Raw genomic sequence first — 22,763 nt, forward strand, 5'->3', positions numbered from 1 at the left:
ATCCTGTTCAAGTAAGATCGTGGTGCATGGCTCCGGAGCTAAGCTTTTAAGTTAGCTTTCACTCTTCTGAGCAAGCGAGGTGGTGCTAATAGGTGGGACTGGCCAGCAATTCCAGCATATTGCGTACTGGTCCGCTCCATTTTGGTATATGCTCTCTCCTATGTGTGGGCTTTAGGTCGAGCCAGCTCCTGTAAACGCCCGGGACTAAAAGACCTTTAGTCCCGGCTCGTAATACCAGCCGAGACTAACCTTTAGTCCTGGCTCGTAATACCAGCCAGGACTAATTGATTTGGTCGTGTTCAGTTGTATCGGACCCATGGATGTTGCATGTGTCGGCATGTGGTAGATAGAGCAACCGTGAATGTGTCTGACAACAGTCTGAGGCTATAGCTGAGCCCCCACCGGCATAGCAGCCGAACGAACAGACTATCAATTCACCTATGCTGATTTCTGGCCTTCTGGTCCGTTCATGTCATAATTGTTCGCTCCACGCATGGCATGGTATACTGGCCACAGGTATGGCGGATGCGTTGGCCGCAGATTATGGTTCAGAAAAGACTGGATTCAGCTAACGTGCACCTTGTCAGTGTCAGCCCAAAAGACTGCATATTACAGTTTCAACCTTTAGTCCTGGTTGGAGACAGCAACCAGGACTAAAGGTCCCTTTCTAATCTAGGACGGAGCCTCCAGCCAGGAGTAGACTTTTACTCCCGGTTGGAGGGACCAACCGGAAGTAAAAGTTAACCTTTAGCCCTGGTTTGTATCTCCAATCGGTACTAAAGGTCCCCTGCAGCAAAGCCTGCCGCAGTAGCCGTTGGGTAGGGACCTTTAGTCCCGGTTGAAGCTACAAACCAGGACTAAAGGTCTCTTTAGTCCTGGACGCGAAATATACCGAGACTAAAACCAAATTTCGAGTTAGATCAAAGGTCGTTTCTCTACTGGTGCACGACTCTAAAGGAGAGTGAGTTGATCCGTGATAGGGCGATAGTTTTGGATATGCTTTGCCTTTTGCCGGTAGTTATTGGATATACTTTACCTTGCATACAATGGTAGTGAAAGGAATGTACAGTATGCAAGGTGCACTCTTTTCTTACACCCTCGATGCTTAGTTTCTTTTGAGCCTTTCTATAGTAAATTGTAGAAATTGTCACGAAGTTAACGCGCGACTTTGTGAAAAAATTCAGAAATTCAATCAGGAATCTTACTTGTAACCAAAATTTCGGAGGAAATACATACTGGATATAGTTCACCGTATCTTTTACCGGTTATACAACGTAGGACGTATTTCGGTTTATCACTACGGTACACTTTTCATTTATGACTTTTTATTATATATGATGATTAGATTATTAAACTATGCCAAAGGAATGAATCCATTTTGAATAACTTTTCTTTGCAACAGTCTCGGTTCATTCGTCTCCCAGTGCTTTGGGTTTTCCTCTTTCCATCATTACTTAGAGTATCATTTCTCACACAAATATATATATCATTTATATTTATATACTCCCCCCTACCCATCAGGCTGATTGTCCTCGTACGATCCAATTCGTAACGAATTTGCGTAGGAAAGACATGATGCGAATAAATTTTAGACTTCCTATATAAATCCTATTGTTTTTTTAGAATAAGAGGGGTCAAGCCTGACCTTTATATTCAAATTCTTTTTTAGTGCTAGAATAGTTGCTTACATTAATTTTAGCATGCATTAGACCTTGTGCAACACAATCTAAATCAGTGTAAGTGCGGTGCAATATTTGGTGTTTGGTTGTCATACAAAGAGCTACAGACAGTCGCATTTGGTAAAATTATGTTTGATTGCTAATATTGTGTGGCAGTAGTCATATCCTTATGGTAGAGATACAAAATGCGAGAATGTTTCATTTTATGTGCTCTATTAACGGTGTGTTTGGATCACTTGAGCTAGCTACTAGTAGTTGGAGCTAAAAATTAGCTCAAGTTAACTGAAGTTCTTTTTTTATAAAAGCTTCGTTAAGACTCAGGAGCATCTTACTTTCAGGAGCTCAAAAGAGCTCTAAAAAACATGAGAAAAGAAGGCATGTCTAACAGGACATCGGAGAACACTGGGTTCATGACCGTACGTTATATTATCATAAGAACCAAAATGAAGATCACAGTAATTAAATGTTCCATATGTACTTAACTGACACAAATATGATGTATTGCACGCACCATGTAGTTCTCTTCGTTGGGTTCTCGTGCCCAGGATGATGGTGTGACAGTTGGGCTATAGTGACTTAACAGTGCACCATTAGCGAATACTCTGCAACAAATGATCGGACGCTACTGCAACGAGAGGACCGTTGGGCGTCAACGGTTGAATTCAAATAATCTACGAGCGGACGCTACTGCAACTTCGATTGGACGCTACCGCAACTTGCATCGCAGGCTATTGCAACAATGCACCGGACGCGTCCGGTCATCCCGACCAGCGAGTTCGGTCGTTGCGCAGGGAGCCCCCTCTTGTGCCTAATGGCTCTATTTCGTTTGGGGTCTTTAAATAGACCATGGCTGGCCTTAGGCTCCCTCTCTTGGCACTTTGACATACTTGACATCCTTGTGAGCCTAAGCAAACACATCTCACCCATCTCCATCATTGATTCATCATCATAGTGAGATTGAGAATGATTCCAAGTGCATTTGCTTGAGTGAGTACATCTAGTGGCACTTGGGGATCGTTGTGGCTGTGGATTTCTTGTTTCTCTTGGTGGTTGCCGCCACCTAGACGGCTTGGAGCAGCGGAGGAGCTTCGGCACGTGTTGATGATTGTTCGTGGCCGGCTCCGGTGATTGTGAGGGGTCTTGTACCTTTCCCGGCGAAGAGTCAAAAGATAACTCTAGTGGATTGCTCGTGTCATTGAGTTACCTCACTTGTGGGTAGGTTCTTGCGGTGTTCATTTGTTGGACGAGGTTTGTGCAACACCTCTTAGCCGCCGAACCACCAAGTATTGGACGACACAACGGGGACTAGCGTGCCGGCAAGCACGTGAACCTCGGGAGAAAAATCTTGTATCTCTTGTGTGATTGGATTGTCTACATATTATGATTGGTTCATTCCTCTACACGGCGGTATAATCATCATATCCCCTTCTTTACATTGTTGCAAACTAGTTGTCAAGCTCTTTAGTGTAGCTAGTCTTTGAGAGCTTGTTAGTTTGGTTAGTGTGGCTCTTTAGTTAATATTTGATAGCACACTAGCTTAGTGAGTAGTGACTTAGCTCTTGTGTGTGCCTAGTGATCATAGCAACTAGAATTGTTGGGATAGATAGCGTGCAACCCTTGCAAAGCTAGAGCAAAATTGCATTACGTCATTTGTGTTACTAATCAATTGCTTTAGTGCCTTGTAGAATTTTTAAATAGGCTATTCACCCTCCTCTAGCCATATTAGGACCTTTAAGAGAGAGTGAGTGAGTGAGTGAGTGAGTGAGAGAGAGAGAGAGAGAGGAGGAGGAGGAGGAGACGCCACTGCCTTGCCACGTGAGGATGGAGGAGGTGGCGAGGGAGGGGGATTTCGGCGGCGTGGATGGAAGAGGCGGAGAGAGCCGACACATTTTTGACAGAGGGAGGGGATGCTATGGGAGAAAGAAGATAGTTGAGGGATTATGAGTTTTTTTATTCCATGTGGGTCCCACTTATAGGGTCGGGTCCGGCTCTATACATTGTGGGGAATTTATCAGGTGAAGTCACATCTCGCTGTAGGAATGGGGTTGGTTCGATACACTGTGGATGCTCTTATACTGCAGCTCCTCCCCTGCCTATGGATCTTCCTGACTTGGTAAGTATTGTTGTAACTGAGATTTTTTAATCCTTCTGTAGCTGGCTTAATAGTCCACAGAGGTTTAGAGATCACTTTAGGAGAGTTGAGGTAGGAGACCGGGCTCTGGTTGTCAGAGAGATAGGTGACCTTGTGGCAATTGGCAATGATGCTTGCTGCTAGAAGAACCATAGCCTCAACTTCAATTACCTAGTGAGCTTGACACCATGTGGCTTTCACAAACACAGAGTTCATAGTTTGCCCCAAAGGAATCACAATGAACGCTGCAATGCCTTGGCTAGCTAGCTGACTAACAGGGTATGGTGGGACGGCCAGTTCCGGTCAATCGACGACGTTCGGCAGCGAAGGGCGGGTTCACTGCTGCGGCTACGGCGGGCTCCTCGTCAAGCAACATGGTTGATGTTTCTCTTCTTCGGCGATCTGCAAGGAGTTGGTGACGACTCGGTTGGTTGCGGTCCTTTTGGACTGGCGCTGCGGTGGATGGTCGCGCATGTCTGTGACCAGTCTTCTGCAGCTGCGACAACCAGTTGTAGGTGGCTCTTCGTGGCTGGCTGGCGGTGTGGGGATTCGACATCGATGGCTGCAAGCTTGTTGGTTCACCCGCAGCAACTTTGATGTGGCCATTCGTGGATGTCCGGTGGGATAGTGGCGGCTTTGAAGCTGGCGCCATGTGGACAAGTCACGCATGCCTGTGACTTGTTAAGCATAGTAGCATCTTCCCACTAACGGCAGCTTTCTACGGACATTGCCTCGGTGGCTAGCCTCGCATGGCGTGGTCTAGTTTGGTGCGGCAATGGAGGGCCTTTTGTTTTGGGGGTTCGATTAGGATTTGGGGGATTTTCGGGCGAAAGCCCTCCTCGACTCTATCGATCCAGCAATGGTGTTGCTTTTTGCATCATGTTTCTCGTTGGAGGCATTGTCGTGAGGTCCCCCATCTCTTGAGTTTCTCTTGGTTGAAAAACCTAGTGCCGGTCTTTCGGTTGACGATGGCGGCGTCTAAGGACGTCGCAACCACCTTGGAGGCATCGTTGTTGAGAACCCTCTCCCCCAACAAAAGCTCGCCTTACTCACATAGGGTGATCCTTCGTCGTCAGTGCTTGGGTTTCTTTGGTGGTTGTCGTTGTGTGAGTTTGTAGTGTTGTGTCTTTGTAACCTTCTCCTTTATCAATACATGTCCGGCAAAATTCTTGCCGGTAGCTCTTAAAAAAATGTTTGGATGTGTTTAGTTTTGGCTAATTCTCTTGTATCCAAACGGGTCCTAACTCATGCAGATTCGCATTACGATAAATCCTGGTGTACTAATTAATGCGCTAAACTTTTCAAAATATGTTCTGGTTCTGGTCATATGGTTCTTCATCCAATCCCACACCTCTTTCTATCGGAACTCTTGAGAACATCTGCTCCGACTACTTAAGGGTGTGCCGAAAGAGTCTATGAAATTGTACATCCGACTAAACATTTGAAACTACTAGTGATATAATACTATTATATATCAAAAAAGAAAAAAAATGATTTTGTGTTAAGGGCTGAGTGTGCGCAAATTTACATGTGTATCTAAAAAATGTTGACATTCGACCACAAAAAAAAAAGACACACTGTAACGCCGCCAGGTTCAAAACGTCAAATCTATTCAATCCTTAAAGTAAACTTATATAGTATTGTTGTTTTTATCTTATTTTCAAAATTAACTAGGAACCGTGGCTTAGCCAACCCTGTTTCCAATTCCTCCACACACTGTAGCAAAAGCTAAGTCCATGCTAAACAGGACCTAAAGCATCACAATCAATCACACGTCAACATCGTATAAAAACAATATACAAGTATGGTGATGGTTTTCCACTATAATAATTGACAAAATGCAGAAAGAAATAGTAACACAACTTACAGGTAAGACTGAAGCATTCCTTAGATATTACGATTCATAATTACAAGCCTCCTAGAAGTAACAAAGCCTAAGGATACCATATCCACCAGCTAAAATGGATACATGGTCGTCCAATCATCTTTTGGTGGGTATTGAATACTATGGAACGGACACAGTGAATTTATACAACTTTATGTGTCTGTACAAGAGCATATCCCATTATTCTTTCGTGCCACAAAACCGGCAAAACATCTACAAACAAATGCTCACCCTCAAACTTGCAGCCTCCACTTGAAGTTTCACGCCCATCAATCATGGAATAAGTAAGATCCATATCCACTTATGCCACGTTAAGCAGAAATACCCGCAAGAATCATCCCGTTGATTCGTCATGTGACAAGAACAGACGACGGCTTCTTGAAGCTGGAGCTACTTGCCTTATTCGAAGATGTGATCACCCTATCCTTTGAAACAGGGCCTAAAACAAATTCTGAGGGATTTGATTGTTGATTGTTTTCGCTCTGGTCTGGTCGAACCCAGATTTTGATGAGGCCCTCACGGCAGATGGTGAGGATTGATTCATTGGTGAACACCAGACCTGATAGGGGATCAGCATGTACTCGGTGGGCAACAAGGGGCGAGAGTTTGGGGACATCTCGCATTCTAGGAGATGGTTGAAGAACACCTGTTGGAGGACATGCATTGTCCCAGTGCGCGGAAGGGCTCCCGCTGCTAAACGTCGGTGAGGCACTTGAAGGATGCCGTAGTGGGACAACAATCTCATCCAGTGCCAGGTCCCACAGAAGTAGTTGGGTGTCCTACAAGTATGTAACAGTGAAAATTTACGCCAGCAATAAATCATGTTGCAAGCAAAATGCCAACTTGCAATCTAAAGCATGTCGTGTGGTTATATTTAAGCATATAGTAGTATGCTCAAGAAATGATATCTGATCCAAAAGTTCTAGACAAATAACTCCATGCCAAACAGGAATACAAGGAAAATGGCTGCCCAATACTTATGTTTACTTAAATAAACATAAATTATTTTAGAAGTCATAAGAAAATAACCCCATCAGTACTGAAAAGAAGAAGTAACTCTTATCCCTGATCTCAAGAAAATAAAGCAAATTGATCAGTCCCACACATTTCAATAGTGCACTGAGAAATCTGCCCACAGCTACATTAATATTAGGTCTCAAAATAAACCAACAAGGCAAGAAAATGGAAAGGCTGGTCTTCCAATTTCAGGTGGCATTATTGTTTTTAACAAAATCCAGTATCTTAGCCTTCTATAAACATAGTTAGGTTTAGAGCTTGCAACAATTCCCATATGTTTTGAACATACATAGGTTGTGCTGTAATATTTCAAAATTCAAACTACAGTTCTAGCTATATAAACTAGGCATACCTGACCAACAGAACCAAAGCGATAGACATTTTCTCCATTTCCATCAGAACTTGGTGGGGACCAATATGAATCAAAAGCAACTCCACTAACCTGCCACCAGAAGAAAAATAGCCTCATTCTCAATGAACAAGATTTGACAAGAGACACTGAGAAAATTTAAGGCAGGCGAAACTATTACCCATGAATTATGTCCTTCACCCCAAGCAACTATCTTTCTATCATCCATGCCCCATACCTGCACAAGATCATCTTCACCACCTGTTAATAGATATTTTCCATCTGAGCTGTAGACAGAACAATAAATAGGTTAGAGGCTGAAATGTTATTTTGTGTGACAAACCCATATAACAGTGATAAAACATTTGCAGATACATAGGCCAGTGAAGTATTTATGTAGAGATCAAATGAATGAGGCAATGCAACTTTACTGAAACTGGGATATTAGACCATGGTGCCGAGCAAAAAAAATGAATTGCATGAAGAAGCCATGCTACAAAAGTGTTGTGAATCACATGACTAAAAAGACACCTGTTAAGCATGAACAACCGAGGGCAGATGGAAGCCAACCAGTGATCAGAAGTTTAGTAGCAACATATTTTAAGCTTTGAGAATTGAGGCTGAGCAGGAGCAGTCAGCAAACTTAGTTGTCAAACAGCACAAGCATGGGTCATGACTAGCAAGTACCACAAAACATAAAAAACGTGGATAGAAGATAGAGAGCATAACAAGGGAAACACATAGGTGGGTATATTTCCCAAACAAATCAAACTACACAAGTCATTCACATTTACCTCCAAGTGCAACACAACAGTGCACCATAATAACTTCTTCCACCAAATATTAGTTGTTCCTTTGAAAAATCGAAAACTCTCAAATAACCTGCATATTGTTTATCAATGTTAGTTTAAGAAGAAAGAAAATCAGTGGATCCTATGATGAAGTAAAAAAACTTGAGATGCCTAGGGCAAAGCAAGTACCATCTCTCCCAACAGTCGCCAAGTATGCGCCATCTGGTGAAAAGGAAATTGCATTGATCGAACCTTGACATATATGCCATCTAGCGACTGGGTTGCTCTGCAATGTTATTCATGACATAAATCCCAGTTAATTATGTTGCCACATTTTCAAGGCAAATCATGTTCTATACCTTGATCAAAACTCTTCTAGTCAAATGTCAAGCAGGAATATTTACAAGATACTCTAACAAGTAAGAAGGGCAGGCCTGGTGCAGTGGTGAGAGCTGTCTCACTGAGTCACCAGGTCGTGGGTTCGAAGCAGCCTCTCTGCAGATTTTGCGGGGGGGAAGGCTTGCCTCGGTTTTTCCTTCCCCAGACCCCACTCATGTGGGAGCCTCCGGCACTGGGTCTGCCCTTTTTATACTCTAACAAGTAAACTCATAGAACCATAAAGTTCTTGTAGCACAATAGATTCTACATCAAGTGGTCAAAACCAATAACACTGCCCAGGTGGAGGTAGTACAAAAGTATAGTGTTCAAGACAAACAGCATCCCACTGCTGGAGGTAGTACAAAAGTATAGTGTTCTACCAAAAATGTTGCTGAATGCTAGGAGCAAACACTGAAATGCATGCATAAATCAATTAAGTAAAAAATTAACGCTCCTAAAGGACAACTTTAATATTTTAGTTCAGTCACTTAAGCATCGGTACTCAGCACCTGGAATCATTTTAACTGAGTGCTCTCTTAAATACTTAAGATTTGTGTCATTACGTGCAACGTTGACAGGAAAAGTAATATGGTAGCTATCACTGTTTAGTATATAACAGAATGCTCAATGCTGCATAGAGCTGAAGGGTTGAGCCATTCTCTAATACCAACAGCCAAAAAGAGCACATGTTATAACATTAACTGATGCTAATGGCTAAAGCATCTTGCTTCACCAAAGTAATGGACTTCAGGAAAGCAGTCACGGAAGAACCTAAAATACCTTACTCGACTTTGCATGTGCAACCATAAACTGGGATTGATCCTTCACAGCTGGAAACGTACAGTCTATGTTCCCATCCTTGTTCTGGAAACAACAAAAGATAGAACATCAATTCAAAATCAACCAAAAGCCCAAAATGAAGTTTGCCAAATTATTATCAAACTCTATAACTAGCAGCTGCTCACTTTATCATACACGTACAAATTTCCATCAGAATGGCTAACGACGAAAATGCCTTCACGCTCTGGCACCCATGCGACAGAAGTGCACCTACAGCAAAACATTAATATCCAAATCTTCATTAGAGAACTAAGTTAAATAAATATAATACGATAGGCATCCACATGGACTATAACAAAACAACATTATGCTTATATTGCACCGATATCAAGCTTTAGATAGCTTGGGTGCCACTGAAAGAAGTTCCAGAGAAGCCAGTTAAGAAAACTCTCTCTTTACTTTCACTAGCAAACAAGTTTAAGGATTCAAAGGCATGCAAGCAGCTGCTTTTTTTCACCAGAGGATGAGCATGCAAAGGATTAAATTATCCAAACTTCAAAATAAGATTGCTTCAGGCAACAAAAACAAGTTTGGGCTTCGAAAGTGCTCCTTGAAAGCACAGTCGAGGAATATATATAGACATAGAACCCATTGCTTTACCACAATGCTGTGAAGGACAAGAAGAACTGGCTCCACTAAGATTAGATTCATAGCATTGCTGAAGTACACATTTATGTCAGAACTCTAGAGTAGAAAGCTAAAAAAAAGGCTTAGAATCATGGTGGATGCAGGTAACTTTGCTAGCTACTAAACTTAGTCTCATATCTGAATTTCTGAACTTAAAACCACATAAGAATGATGGGTTCATGTATCCATATTAACAGACATTAACCTATGCTACCTTGATCATGTCTGAATCTGATACGCTAAATCACAGAACAGTAATAAAAAACATGTAATCTAGAATATGTATGAACAATGTCGATCATACATATCAGGTATGTCATTCAAATTAATAATGAAAAATTCAATCATACCTTCCATTGGGTGAGACATCTTTATCACCCTTATTGTAATGTAGAGCTGCCACGGGTTTTCTTCCAGGATCTTGTAACTGTTGCCTCAGCGACATTGAATAGACTGCAGAACAGCCCATAAAAAAAATGAAAATGAAGATCTCATGCTTATGCACAGTCCAGTTTGAAGCATAACAGGGCTCAACTAATCATCTCCACTAACCATCCCCTGATCCCATCCCAATGATCAGGTCATGCCCCTCTTTGGCCTCTGGGTCGAATGCATGGCACAGTGGGTTTGAGTTGCTGAAATGGATGGACTTTAGTGGATCCTAGTGCAAGTAAACAGATGATCAGAAAAGAGCAAGACACCAAAAACTGTGCGTAGCTTGCATCCAGTAAAATGACTGAATACCTTCTCCTGAGAATTGAGATCGCTGATGAATAGTGTATCAGCAGCATTGAATACAATATATGTACCCTTTCCATCATAATTTGTGGCCCCTTGTGATCCACCAAGGCCTGTAGATGTACCAAGGCCTCCTCCTCCTATACGGCTGCTTCCAGCAACAGCCCGGTTCGCGCCATTGCCGCCGCCAAAGCTAAGTGCCTTGCTCCCGTTCCCAGTGCCCAGCAGCCTTGCTGCCGCAGACCGCATCCCACTGCTGGAGCTTGGTGTCGATGGCTGGGAGCCCTGGCTAGCAGGCTTCTCCTTGAGGTATGCCACTGTCAACTGTGATAAAAAAAAATGCAAAGCAATGGCCATGGTAAATCATTTCCCAATCAGAACATAAACTTATTATCAAACTGTAGAAGTCCAAAACGTATGGCAGAATAGAGAAATAAACCAACAAAGGTCTTCACTAACATAAAGCTTCCATTTATTTATACTGAAACCAAACAGAACCACAACTTCACTGATGAAGCGTCCAACGAACCAACAGCTAAACTAAACCATCCAAAATGCTTGGAGATGGCTCTATTCTGTAGTACCAAGCGCATAATTCTATGATCACTTCCGTTCCGTAAATTTGCCTCAAACGGATCCTAAATCCCAATCAAAATCCTATTAGCAGTGATGAAAAGCCAATCAAAAGCATCCATCCACCGCAGCAGCCAGCGTAGATCCCCTAGCAGAAGCACACTTCCCATCCGTACCTGCGAGACGGTCTTGCCGCCGTGGCTGTAGTGCAGCACCGCGGAGGGCGTCTTCTCGTACTGCAGCTTGTACCTCCCCTCGGGCGTCTTGAAGTAGGTCTTGAGCCCCGCCGCGGCGCCGCCGCCCCCCGCCCCCGCCCCCGCGCCCGGCCCGAGCCCGGGCGCCCCCGCCATGCCAGGCGCCACCGCTGCCCGCCCTTACTCTCTCTCTCTCCGCAATCAATTCCCAGCCGCAACCCTACCGCCGCTAACTCCGCCGGCTCGGCGCCGGTCCGCGGGGACTAGGGGAACGCGGGTTCCTGGAGGCGGAGATGGATCTAGGCGGCGGCGGTGAAGTGGAGGGGGGCGAAGAGCGGTGGCTTGCTGGCCCGATTTGGGAGAAGAGGCCGAGACGACGAGGAACAACTGCTTTGGTGTAGTTTGGAGGCGAAAAAATAATTAAAAAGCGATGTTAATGTTATGTTTTCGCTATAAAATTAAAAATGGCAGCAGAAAAAAGAGCGGAGCCCACCAGTCAGCAGGATTGCCGCCCGCGACGCGAAGGGGCGTTCCGTGACGTCACCGAGACTCATCCTGCATTCCTGCCACTCCCGCCAACTTGCCTTCCTTGTCTCCCACCCAGCAAGGTACTTCGGTGCTTCCTTTGTGTGACGACTGACGAGCCCGGGAGGCGTCTCGGGAGCATGGACCACGGCGGTGGGGGAGGAGGGGGCGGGGCGCCGTCGAGCAGCAACAGCGGCGGGGCAGCTGTTGCCCCGCCGGCGGCGCGAGCGGCGGCCGCGGGGGCGACGTGGAGCCCGTCGTGGCCAAGCGGCCGTCCAAGGACCGGGACATCAAGGTGGACGGGCGGGGTCGGCGGCTTCGGATGCCGCCGCTGTGCGCGGCGCAGGTGTTCCAGCTCACCCTCGAGCTCGGCCACATATCCGACGTCGAGACCATCGAGTGCTGCTGCAGCAGGCGGAGCCGGCCATCCGGGCGGCCGCCAGCACCATCCCGGCCCACTACTCGCTCAACATCTCCATCCGCTCCGGCGCCGCCAACCCCGCCGCCCGTGCCGCGCCGTTCCCGGCGGCGGCGCTCCACCCGCACCACTACTACCAGACGCCCCCCCGCGTAGCACCACATGTCCGCCAAGATGGCCGTGGCACCCAACGCCGCGGCCCCATCCGGCGGTTTCTGGGTGCTTCCCATGTCCGCGAGCTTGGCCGGCGCGGCGCGGTCGGCCGAACAACCCATCAGCGGCGGCGGTTTCACGAGTGTTAACCCTAGTAGCGCCGCCGGCCTTCCGAGGCGAGCCCAGGACCGGTGCCCAGCGCCGCCGGCTTCCCCCGCCGAGCCGAGCACCAGCGCCCCCTGCTCGCCCCTAGTTCGGCCGCAGCTCACCCCCAAGACCGGCGACCAGCACTGCCGGCTCGCCTTCTCCTCTGGCCGCCCCTGCTCGGAATCTGCAGTGAAGGTCCCGGTTCTGGCCCCCTGCTCCGAATCTGCCGGAAGGTCGCGGTCCCCGTCCATCTCCCCCTGGGGGGGATCTGCACTGAAGGTAAAATGTTGTTTTCATGTTTTTTTAAGGGCATTGCAATTTGTTTAGATGGATAGGGAATGAACAAAACTGCATGTTCAGTGCCCCTTTGGAACGTAGGAATTTTACTAGGCAGTTCATTTTTTACAAGAAAAAATACATGAACGAGAAAAACCCCGTAAAGGAAAGGGCAAGAAAAAGGAAAAGGATGAGGTTGGATGCAAACTTGCAGAGCAGAATGGGAGAATCCTAAGATGACTACATTTTTTTGTAACATTTGTGTTGAAGAAATCAGAGATGGAAATAGAAGACCTCTAAGTACCATGAGCCTGAGTGCTAGAGGTTATAGGAATTGGGCGGAAAAATTTTGGCTCAAACAGGGAAACAGTATACCCTGACAACTGAGGAATCGTTGGTATAACCTCAAGGCCTTTTATACCTTCTGGAAATCGTTGTGGACCGATACTAGCCTTGGGAGGGATCCAGATTTGGGGACAGTCACGGCTACCCCGGAATGGTGGGAGAAAAACACAAAGGTTAGGAATCTGTCATCTCTATGTTTGTTGCCATTCTTTTTTTATGTATGCAAATGCCCAATGTAATTGTCTTTTTTATGCTGTTTGTGCAAGGGGGACATGCGCGCAGGGAGAAGAAGTTATGTCAATATGGCCCTCCACATTGCTTGAAAGAAATGGAATTCATGTTTGAGAAGAGCCCTGTCTCAGGGCTCTCTGACTCTGAATGCATTCCCGGTGAAGATGCTATTGGAGAGAGCCAACCCACTGAACTCAGTGAGCCTTTAGAGGAAATTGAGCCGGATCAATTACCTCCAAATGCGTGCATTTCCGGTGAAGATGCTATTGGAGAGCAACACACTGAACCCAGTGAGCCTTTAGAGGAAATTGAGCCGGATCAGTTTACTCCTGATGCTATTGGAGAGAGCAAACCCACTGAACCCGGTGAGCCTTTAGAGGAAATTGAGCCGGATCAATTTACTCCAAATGCATGCATTTCCGGTGAAGATGCTATTGGAGAGCAACACACTGAACCCAGTGAGCCTTTAGAGGAAATTGAGCCGGATCAGTTTACTCCTGATGCTATTGGAGAGAGCCAACCCACTAAACCCGGTGAGCCTTTAGATGAAATTGAGCCGGATCAATTTACTCTTGATGCTATTGGAGAGAGCCAACCCACTGAACCCGGTGAGGTTACAGAGGAAATTGAGCCGGATCAATTTACTCCTTCGTCAAACCGCAACAAGAGGAAGGGAAAATCTAGTAGCCCATACAAGAAAGGGAAGACCCTACGGTGGATGATGTGATTAGTACCAACTCTGTGACCTCCAAAGCATTGATCCGTGACTTCAACTTCACTCGTGACTCAGTTAAAGAGGCCATGGCCATGGTTAAAGAATGTGGAGCTGTTGAAGGAAGTGATGAGCATTACATTGCAACCCAACTGTTCAAGCATACTGCAAATCGTGATTTTTTTTTTTTTTGACATTTGAGACGAACGAAGGAAGGTTTAATTGGCTCAAGAGATGCTATGAAGAAAGGAAAAAGTAGTTGGGCAACGAAGAATTGTCATTGTATCCTATCTATGTAGCAACTATTCGAACTCTTTCTCTTTTTGTTTGTTATATATGTGTGCGAGATACTATTCCTACTGGCTCCATTTATTGTGCAGTGTGTGATTTGTGGGAGCTTCTATTTTCCATTTATTTGTGCCAACTTTGTTATCTGTGATGTGGCAGCTACCATTTTTTCCATTTATTTGTCCTGAACTTATTTATGGGATTCTCCAAGTGTGTTTGTGCAGATGAGTTCTGCAAGCGATGAGTCTGTGAGGATGATTATTATTCAAAGATTTTGGATATTGCATGTTCGCTTGTCTTATGAACCGTACTTTTTAAACGAAGGAATGGTGTTTTTCTCTCACAACAAATCAGCCAACAGTACTTTTCAGTCTGGCTTTTCAACGAAGCGAACGGCGGGACATGACTTTGATATGGGATAATTATATTTATTAGTGACTTCATATTTGTTTCTAAATTAATGGATAATGACCCATACAATTTACTACAATTTTTGCTAATTAAAGTTTGCAAATATGACCATTACTCCCATGAATTACGTATGGTTAACATACATAATTCGTTATGCACTTTGATGTTTTTTAATACCAAGTGCTCATTTGGGCCTAATGGTCATTCAGCCCTGCATAGATGTCAGATGAGAAGCAGGTCTGCACCACACAGTACGAGATGCGCTTGCCGGCTTGCCGCTCACCTTGTCGTCGTGAGGGAGCCGATCTGGCTCTCATGGATGTGCAAGGATTTCCTTGCTTGGAGAGGCAAGCTAGACTAGCGAGGCAATGTTTTTTACCACTACTAGTACTAAACACATATTCTGCCCAGCAAAGTCAGGTAAGGTTGGGTAAAGGATCCGAACACCCTTAGGGCCGGTTTGATTTAACTACCATTGCTGGGTAACGAGGCTACTCTATTTTTGGATGTCCCTTTTCTCTATTAATATATGTCCGACAATTTTCTTGCACGAGGCTTTTTTTTTTTTTTAAATGGATGTCCTAAGTAAGGATGTACGTTTGGCTATTATTTTGCCTGGGAGGTCCTTAGAGCTTGTTTTTTTTTTTCCGAGAATTACACAGTACAACGTAGACGTCCACAACACGTATACACCCATCCCTATGAACACACGTACGCAAACCCTACCCCTATAAGCACCTCCAAAGGACTGAGCTGGCAGACCTCGAGATTCACGAAGTCACCACGGGCGCCTCGCTGTCGACGGGAACGTCGCCTACCATTGAAAGCATAACGCCGTTAAATCCTAAAATAAATCCAGAAAAATACGAGCACGCATGCTAAGTCGAAGACTTCAACCCTGGGTGGACAGGTTCCAGCACAAGAAACCCAACCAACTGTGTTTGGCCAGACAATTTTGCCTGATTATTATACAACAATTGAGGTCCTCAATGGTGTGTGCGTGGATTTGCCTGATCCAAATAGCTGTATGCAGGCCGGGCTCCTCACTAGCTGCAGTTGACACGACGGACGGGACGAGGGCGTAGCATAGCAGCTGACACGATGGCCACACACGTGCGTGCGTGCATGCAAGAGACGTTAGGCCCTGTTTGGAAGGAAAACAGAAGAATAGAAAAAACAACAACACAAGAATAGGATGGGTGTATAGTGAAGGAAAACAGAAGAATAGAATGGGTGTACAGTGAGGAAAGAAAAAAAAACGTAGAAAATGACTAGGCAGAGGTATTTGTAACATAGGAATTCATAACATCGGAATCACAAAATATGTGAATATAAGTGTCATTATTACTGCTTAACGATAATATATTAGTAGTACATTTTGTTCGTGACTATTTAACACGTGGCCTGCTGATCCATGGACACTGTATTATAGATTTATACCGGTGGAACCACAAATAAAAACCTGGCAACCTCTCTCTCCTTATCCGCGGACGAGGCCACGCGCCGGCGAGGCAAAGGGATCGACGGAGCGGCGCAGCGGGGTACGAGGCGCGGCGAAGCGTCTGGGCGGGAGCGGTGCAGGCGGGCCAGGTGCCCGCGAGGCCTGGAGCTGCACGAGTGGGCCGCGGCCTCCGGACGTGGCCGGGCAAACATCACTCCGCGCTCCGTGTGAGAGCTCTCTCTCTCTCGCGCGCGAGAGCGCCTCGGACTTCCACGAAAACTTTGGCTAGAAGTGGGTGTAAAAATTCCCGTGTTTTGTTGACCAAAGGAAACCTTTCCCGAGGAACGGGAACTTTGAATGCATCGTTCAGCAAAATACAGGATTGGCAATCCTGTGAGAAATTCCTTTGAAAATACTTCATTCCAAACAGGCCCCGCCAGGTCCAGGTCCAGGTCCACGTGCACCCCTAGCAGTGGGCGCCCGGCCCAAGCAGGTCCGTGACTCCAGCGCACGTTCCCGCGGTCCCGTAGGCCCGCATCTCCATTGGGCCCAGCAGGCTCGGCGGCTGGCGGCCAGGCCACCACGACGGATGGGCCTCGCCCCCACGCCAGTGCGACCAATCACCTCCTCCTCCCGTGCTAGCTGGCATGCCACTCCTTCGGCGACAGGCGTCATAGGCCTAGGGCGTGTAGGAGTAGCAGGAGTATGGGCCGGAAGAATGCCACGTGGAAACGTATGGAATGGTCTCGGTCTGTCAGTCTCCAAAACAAGGACAAGAGCCTCCTCCTGCAACCTTGTCACGGGGCTCCAGCAGCCGCAGTCACTTCGTCGCTTTGGCTTGCGCATGTATACCTCCTACACGACGCGACGCGACTCGATTTTCATTGCATGCAGGCGCAGACCGCGGCCAAGGTCACGTGCATCAGCGTCTACACCGGGTCACGGCGAGAGCGAGAGCGAGACCGAGACCGACGGGCGTCGGATGTCATTTCACCCTGGGATTTGGAATTCACCGAGGAGTGAGAGAGGTGGTGTTAAAATCTAGGTACGTCAGGTCGAGAGAGTGTTTGAATAAAAATAATAAAATAAATTATAGAGCCCTTAGTAACATGCGAGACGAATTTATAAAGCCTAATTAATTTGTCATTGGCACATATTTACTATAGCACCACATTGTTAAATTATAGACTAGTTAGGTTTAAAAATTCATTTCGTAAATTAGTCACAATCTATATGATTAATTAATTTTTATTTATATTTAATACTCTATACGTGTGTCGAATCTAATAGGAAGTAAATATGAGGAGAGGGAGACAAGGCCTGAATGGTAGGGTGGGGGACGCGGATGTCTTTGCCTCTCTGCCCAACTTGCGTTGCAGGATGATAAGGATAAAAATAGTACTACAGTAAAAAGATTCCAGAGACTGGAGATAGAGAGAGAAAAGCTGGTACTGCAAGGTTGACGACAGGGTGGTGGCGGTACAGAGGATCCAGATGGACAAGACGCGGGGTAAAAAAAAAAAGTACCGTCCCTAGCGTACTGTACGTGCGTGCATGCAGTGTAACAAAAGGTTGGCCTGGGTTTGTTGACGGGCCGTCGCCGTTGGGCCTTGCAGGACGAGTCAACAAAAATGTGTGCGTGCGCCAATTCGCTCAGTTGACATCACAAATTTTGATGCATTCAGCTGCAATAGTAAAGTGTCAACGCGAGATTCCAGTTCTTTTTTTGAGATGGGTTCCAAACGTAGATCAAGTAAGCCACACCTACGTGAACCTAGTACTAGTCCATACTTATATTATTCTTCCCAGCAAACGATTAATGGTGTGAAGTTAAGTTTTTAGTTCTAAGAGCTAGATATGCAGCCATACAGATCGTAACGATAGTAACATTTGTCGGGGTTTCGTTTTGGACGTGGGCCGGGAGAGAGATATATAACCGTGAATCCATGATGTAGGAATGGACTTTATATCCCAAAATGGAGCTGGATTATTCATTTTACGTTGGGTTTGGGTTGCAAGTTGCTAGGATTTTATATAGGATAGGCGTAATCCATTGTTTAACTTGACGCTCAGAGTCAGTGAGAGGCAGGCCATGCAGGGTGCTCTGCTTTGACCGGCTGGCATTTGACTGTTTGTGTTGTGCATGGGAACCGCCACCGGACCGACCCATTGGTGGAGCCAGCGCACAGACGTGCAGTAACTCTCTCTCTCTCTCCGTCTAGGGGCTGGTTTAGTTGCCCAAAGTCGCGCCGCCGGATTCACTGTAGCACACTGTAGCGCTCTGTAGCATTGCGTTTGTATTTGGTAATAATTGTCCAATTGTTGACTAATTAGGCTCAAAACGTTCGTCTCGCAAAGTACAACCTAACTGTGCAATTAGTTTTTGATTTCGTCAACATTTAGTACTCCATGCATATACCGCAAATTTAACGTGACAAAGAATCTTTTTTTTACATAGTGTCAAAGTTGAAAGTTGGAAGCAACTAAACACACCCAGTACGTGCACGAGAAATGATGGATCCCCGTTCATTAATCGCGTCTTTTTTTTCCGGCTAGAACCGTGTTTTTCTCCCATTATTTTTAAGCTGGTACGGAATTTTCCCGCTGCTACAGTGTCATTTTAATGCCAGCCGAACGCTATCCTCGTCTTCTGCTGACCACGGAAGGAAGGAACGGAGATGGGTGCAACGTGCAACACAGCATTTGACACCAACCGTGTGTGAGCCCGAGCGAGTACTCTCGGGAAATGCAAGCTGCAGGGCACTGGGCTCCTTGTTTAATGCGGTCTGGGCTGGAGTTGACTGGCAGGAGACCCCAACAAAGCTACTAGTACGTGTACGATACTGTGCCAATATACAGCACTGTACTGTAGAGGCTGTATGTATAGTTGTACGAACATGGAGGCATGCAGTGTCAGCAGCATTAGATGCTCCCCGGTCTGACACCCCGCACCTGCAGTGTCTCCCCTTCCCCTCCAGCTCCGCTCAATCATGCGCAAAAGCTACCCACACTCGCGCCATGGATTGAGGTACTGAGGTGCCACTCATTGCCTCATCCTCCAGCTCGTCAACCTTTGGCCTGCCTTTGCAAACAAGATCCAGCCAGCCAGTTACGCACCAAAGCAGCCAACCACTTTTTCTTTTCTTCGAGTATCTACTGACCTTAGTTTCATTTCTCACCACTGACCAAGGTGGATAGATTCATGAACCGGACCATCCTGCTCCATTTCACAAATGAATGAGGTACTGTATGGGAGAACAAAAAAAGAAAACATGCAACGTGAAAGACGCAGAGAAAGCAATAACGCCGCCAGCCACCACCACGACCCTTTTCCTTTTCAATGAAAGGGTGGGGGGTAAATAACAGCGCCATGAAGTGGCCGTGTCAACCCTCGTGAAAACGAAAACCACATGCAGGAATTGTTTGTTACTTTTACCGCCGGCGGGGACGGACGGGACAGACAGAGGTCGTGAAAAAAGCGATGGCCGGCATCGACCGACCGACGACGGTGCAGGTGTGCAATAGACACGACACAAGGTAGCCTACTATTACTACAGGGGGGACGGAGCTGAGGGAGCCGGGAGTAGCCCCCATGTGAAAAACATTCCAAACTGTCAAAATCCGGCACCACTCGCCACTGCTGCTGTGCTCTTTGACTCTTGGTCGCGTGCGAGATTACGAGTAATGCTGGCCACATGGAAGGGATCAGGCTATCAGAGGACCAGTAACCTCTGCAATTAGATGGTTGCTCATCCATGTGCTAGGATCTCAAAGAAAGAAAGAAATCATCCAGCCTGTGGGGCTTGTGCAGCAGAGAGACAGAGAAAGGACCCTGCGGAAAGCAGCAGCGCAGCACAAAAAAGAGGGAAAAGGGTCTTTTACCTTTTGTTTTGTTTTTATTTATTTTATTTTACAGGAGAATTCCACTCTCAGTCTCAGTCACGGTCTCAGAAAATTCTGCTCTAGCGCCACCGCCGACTTTTGGTAAATCATCATGTTAAGAATATGCCCCGCAACTCAGCATTTGATGACTCGACTTATATTATTTGATTTGATTTGAGTGCTGTTCGCTCCTGTCCAATTATAGTATGTACTATACTCCAGTTTTGTTCTAAGCTGACTTTCTCTAACTTTCATAATGCTTATATAAAATACGAACCAAAATCTATAGAGAAAATGTCTCGACATTGCATCTATTTCAACTTATATAAGTTAATAAGTATATTTTCCTAACAAAATTGATTAAAGTTGGAGAAATTTGACTCTGTACAAAACTAAAGTGACATGTGATTTTGAATGAAGAGAGCACTACTACGTTCGAGAGAAAAAAAAAACCCGAACATTCGTATAACAAAAACGAGCAAGACACAAAGGCTATATTCCTCTTGTCCAAAACGTCACAGTAAACGAGCAAGACGAATGCTTATCCTGGTCCTTGACTTGTTTCTAAGACGTACCTTGTGGGTCAAACTAGTCCTAGGATGATCGACATAAAACGTCATATAGTCGGGGCTATTAGGCAAACCAACACGTAAGAGCTATCCCGTTCTGTGTGTCTAGTCTATCGACGGTTAGGTGCCACCGCTGCCTTTCCGGTCTTTTGCTCTTACAGTTCGTTGTGTGAAGCCACAAGAGATAACTGTGGATCTAAAGTACATGTATGAGACCAAGAGAAGATAACCGCTTAGCTTTGTACCGGAACTAACAAAAAAAATCTGTAAAGTAGGAAAGGAAGGAAAAGCTTGTCCTAAAAGCAGCATCAACAACATTTGGTTTCTCGGGTCTCGTCTTGTTTGATTTGCTTATTTTCAGGCGAGCTTTGAGGTTTTTAGGTGGTTTGATCCAAGCAAAGTTTTTCGAGCCCTAGTAAAAGTTGTTTTAGGTGGGCAACACATGTAAAATGTTAGACGAGAGCGATTCAAATGCGGTGTCACATTTCGAGTCTACGACAAAATTGTTATCGCAATCAATGGCTTTGTAACTGCAATGGTCGTTGCACGGTAGCAAAAGTCCTACCATATTCATTCATGACAATGGCAAAAAAATGATTCATTGCGTAGAGTTTTCACATCCATGATGACTTGTGAGTCTCTTATGTTACCATAAATGCCATCTTAATACTAATATTGATTTTAATTGCTATGTGTGGTATCTATTGAAAGAAATACTACAATTGATATAGTAACAAACCAATGCATTCCGTGTGTGCCATATTTTCTTCTCTATAAAACCAATTCACCCCACTTTTGAGAAACGAAACTCGAACATGCTTATCCACCCATTAAAATGGAGCGGAAGTGGGAATGTGAAAACAAGAGGAGACACTCCATCATCTGCTCTACATGGGTTTGATGGAATAGAGAATCACCGAAAAGGCTATAACATAAATAAGAACTTGGTTTTCTGAAACCTTTTTGCCTTGTTTTCTGTTTGTGGGATAGCAAAAGTTGTCTTATGTTTTGTCTTGATCCTTGGATTGTTTTGTAAACGTGACGAATTGACGGTAACAAGGTTTCAAAATATATCTTGTGGTTCAAAATGGTTCTAGGACTGACATGAAACTCTATGTAGCTAGTGTCATTTGGCGAAGCAACACGTAAGAACTGGCTCGTTTTGTGTGTTTCATCTATTGGCAGTCAGGTGCGTCTGTTGGATTTTGTGTGTTTTGTGCTTAGTCCATAGCCTAAAGCCAAAAGATATATCACAGATATAAAGTGTTGTATGAGACTAGAAGAAGGTAACGGTTTAGCTTCGCGCTAAAGTTTGATTAAAAAACACATATAGAGTAGGAAAAAGGTGTAGTAACCATAATATTAGAACCAACACGTAAGAACTGATTCATTTTGCATGTTTCATCTATTGGCAGTTGGGTGCATCTATTGGCTTTTGCATGTTTTGCGCTTATAGTCCCTGAAGCCAAAAGATATAATCGTGGACATGAAATAGTCATATGAAACTAGAAGAAGGTAACCGTCTAGCTTCACGCTGCAGTTTGATTAAAAAAAGCCACATATAGAGTAGGGAAAAATGTGTAGTAAAAAATCATATCCATAATATTAGAACCAACACGTAAGAACTGGCTCATTTTGCATGTTTCATCTATTGGCGGTTGGGTGCGTCTATTCGCTTTTGCATGTTTTGTGCTTATAGTCCCTGAAGCCAAAAGATATTATCATGGATATAAAATAGTTATGAGACTAGAAGAAGGTAACCGGCTAGTTTCACGCTAGAGTTTGATTAAAAAAACCACATATAGAGTAGGGAAAAATGATATAGTAAAAAATCATATCCATAATGTCACAACCAACACATAAGAACTGGCTTATTTTGCGTGTTTCATCTATTGGCGGTTGAGTACGGCTATTTGGCTTTTGCGTGTTTCGTGCTTATAGTCCATATCCTCAAGCCAAAAGATATAATCGTGGATATAAAATAGTTATACGAGACTAGAAGAAGGTAACCGTCTAGCTTCACGCTAGAGTTTGATTAAAAAAACCACATATAGAGTAGGAAAAAACGATATAGTAAAAAATCATATCCATAATATCAGAACCAACACATAAGAACTGGCTTATTTTGCGTGTTTCATCTATTGGCGGTTGAGTGCGGCTATT

The 22,763-nt window shown here is 45.1% G+C and overlaps 1 protein-coding gene across 1 annotated transcript; it reads right to left on the bottom strand.

Annotated features, from left to right (window-relative positions):
• Positions 1-5,653: 5,653 nt before the first annotated feature.
• Positions 5,654-11,611, bottom strand: LOC136506773 (probable catabolite repression protein creC). Its single transcript, XM_066501662.1, has 11 exons — positions 11,185-11,611; positions 10,442-10,759; positions 10,250-10,358; positions 10,048-10,150; positions 9,196-9,280; positions 9,011-9,094; positions 8,042-8,138; positions 7,856-7,943; positions 7,243-7,348; positions 7,065-7,154; positions 5,654-6,474 (listed from the first exon to the last, which is right to left on the bottom strand). The coding sequence occupies exons 1-11, from the start codon at positions 11,356-11,358 to the stop codon at positions 6,046-6,048; spliced, it is 1,683 nt and encodes a 560-aa protein (XP_066357759.1). The 5' UTR covers positions 11,359-11,611; the 3' UTR covers positions 5,654-6,045.
• Between the last annotated feature and the right edge of the window lie 11,152 nt (positions 11,612-22,763).

The sequence above is a fragment of the Miscanthus floridulus genome, chromosome 15 (assembly GCF_019320115.1).
Source record: "Miscanthus floridulus cultivar M001 chromosome 15, ASM1932011v1, whole genome shotgun sequence".
Taxonomy (NCBI): Eukaryota; Viridiplantae; Streptophyta; class Magnoliopsida; order Poales; family Poaceae; genus Miscanthus; species Miscanthus floridulus.

Excerpts from the sequence above, each read along its gene's own strand:
- LOC136506773 (XM_066501662.1), bottom strand. The coding sequence starts at position 11,358 with ATGGCGGGGGCGCCCGGGCTCGGGCCGGGCGCGGGGGCGGGGGCGGGG. Across the intron at positions 10,760-11,184 it reads GCGGCAAGACCGTCTCGCAG|TTGACAGTGGCATACCTCAA; the intron begins GTACGGATGGGA and ends TTTTTATCACAG. Across the intron at positions 7,944-8,041 it reads GGCGACTGTTGGGAGAGATG|GTTATTTGAGAGTTTTCGAT; the intron begins GTACTTGCTTTG and ends AACAATATGCAG.